Source organism: Etheostoma spectabile, chromosome 5 (assembly GCF_008692095.1).
Source record: "Etheostoma spectabile isolate EspeVRDwgs_2016 chromosome 5, UIUC_Espe_1.0, whole genome shotgun sequence".
NCBI lineage: Eukaryota > Metazoa > Chordata > Actinopteri > Perciformes > Percidae > Etheostoma > Etheostoma spectabile.
This window is the reverse complement of record NC_045737.1, coordinates 3,260,687-3,261,964: the sequence shown is the minus strand read 5'-3', so window position 1 is coordinate 3,261,964 and position 1,278 is coordinate 3,260,687. Positions and strand designations below refer to the sequence as shown.

Sequence of the window (1,278 nt, the reverse complement as noted above, 5' to 3'; positions counted from 1 at the left end):
CACACACACACCCCAGGACCATCTGCAGATTCAGCCAGTATTAGGGAGTCATGAGGAAACTACTTAGAGCTTAAATAAGATGATTATCTGTTATGAATCAGGGAGTTGTAATGTAGGGGACTGTCTCGAAGAACTAACCCACACATACACACACAGGTGCCTTTAGAAATCACTACACAAATAAATGTTTAATTGAGTATACAAAAACAAATGATGTTAAAACAATGTTGAAATAGATGGATTTCTCTCTTTGCAATTAGCAGTAACATTTGATGTTGGTATTTTTAAAAAATAAGGAAACTTTATCTTATAGTTACATCATTTCCTAATCCTTTCCTAGGAAGTCTTGGAAATAACGTTGTTATTTGGCACCACTTACAGGTACAATATGTAATTTTTTTTGTTCATCTACAATTGGGAACCTTATTTATTTTCATTTATTCATCACCATATGTGTACTTACTGTATGCTTGACAGATTTCCACGTGTGTGCACTGACTAAAAGACCATCAACTAATAATCATAAGCTGGCAAATATTTAGAAAATATTATTTGAAAGTCTACTTATTGATTGAACATTATCTTGATGTTTAAATGATGAAAGAACAGACCCATAAAATAAAGTTTACCAACCTATCATACTTCTACAGGATGGTCCTGTAGAGGCTCTAAACACATCAATACATGGCCATGCATGTGCACGTACTGAAAACAAGCAGGGTTGTACACATACTTCCACTGTGATGTATGGAATGAATGCATATATTAAGGTGATGTGTTTACATTTCTGCAGTTGTGGTAAACTTCACATGTTGAAGCCTTACCCAGTTTGAACATCATCATGGTAATCAGCACCATCCTCTGATATCTGGACCAAACTCTTCCAAACTCCATGGTAAAACAGGCTGCTGAGGTTTCCAGTCAGTGCAGAACAATGCTGTCAGTCCACAGGTTCTCCATCCAGCACACAGCAGTGCTCCATCCAGGCTGCTCCAAGTTAGCTGCTGAGAGGGAGTTCCAACACATGCATGCCCGACCACTGGGACTCTGGGTCTGAGTATGTGTGTGAACGTGGGTTTTGGAGTGTGTGTGAGTCTCTCGGGAGACCAAGCTTGGCTGGAGTAAAGCAGAGTAATCACCCCAGCAGAGGGTGAGGGGGGGAAAACATGAGCTGGAGTACTGGATTACTGGAGCCACTGTCGCACTGTAGCTTGCTCTGGAGGAAACTATTAGAACTGTTGGGTCCTTGTAAATTCTGGAGTGTGGTCTATCTGTAAA

The 1,278-nt window shown here is 40.1% G+C and overlaps 1 protein-coding gene across 1 annotated transcript in view; it reads right to left on the bottom strand.

Annotated features, from left to right (window-relative positions):
• Nucleotides 1–1,068, bottom strand: part of LOC116689572 (protein crumbs homolog 1) — a 36,395-nt gene extending 35,327 nt beyond the window's left edge. The window contains exon 1 of the mRNA XM_032516120.1: nucleotides 825–1,068. Coding sequence (XP_032372011.1) covers nucleotides 825–894 — 70 coding nt within the window. The 5' untranslated portion in view covers nucleotides 895–1,068. The remainder of the gene's footprint in view (nucleotides 1–824) is intronic.
• Nucleotides 1,069–1,278: the final 210 nt, after the last annotated feature.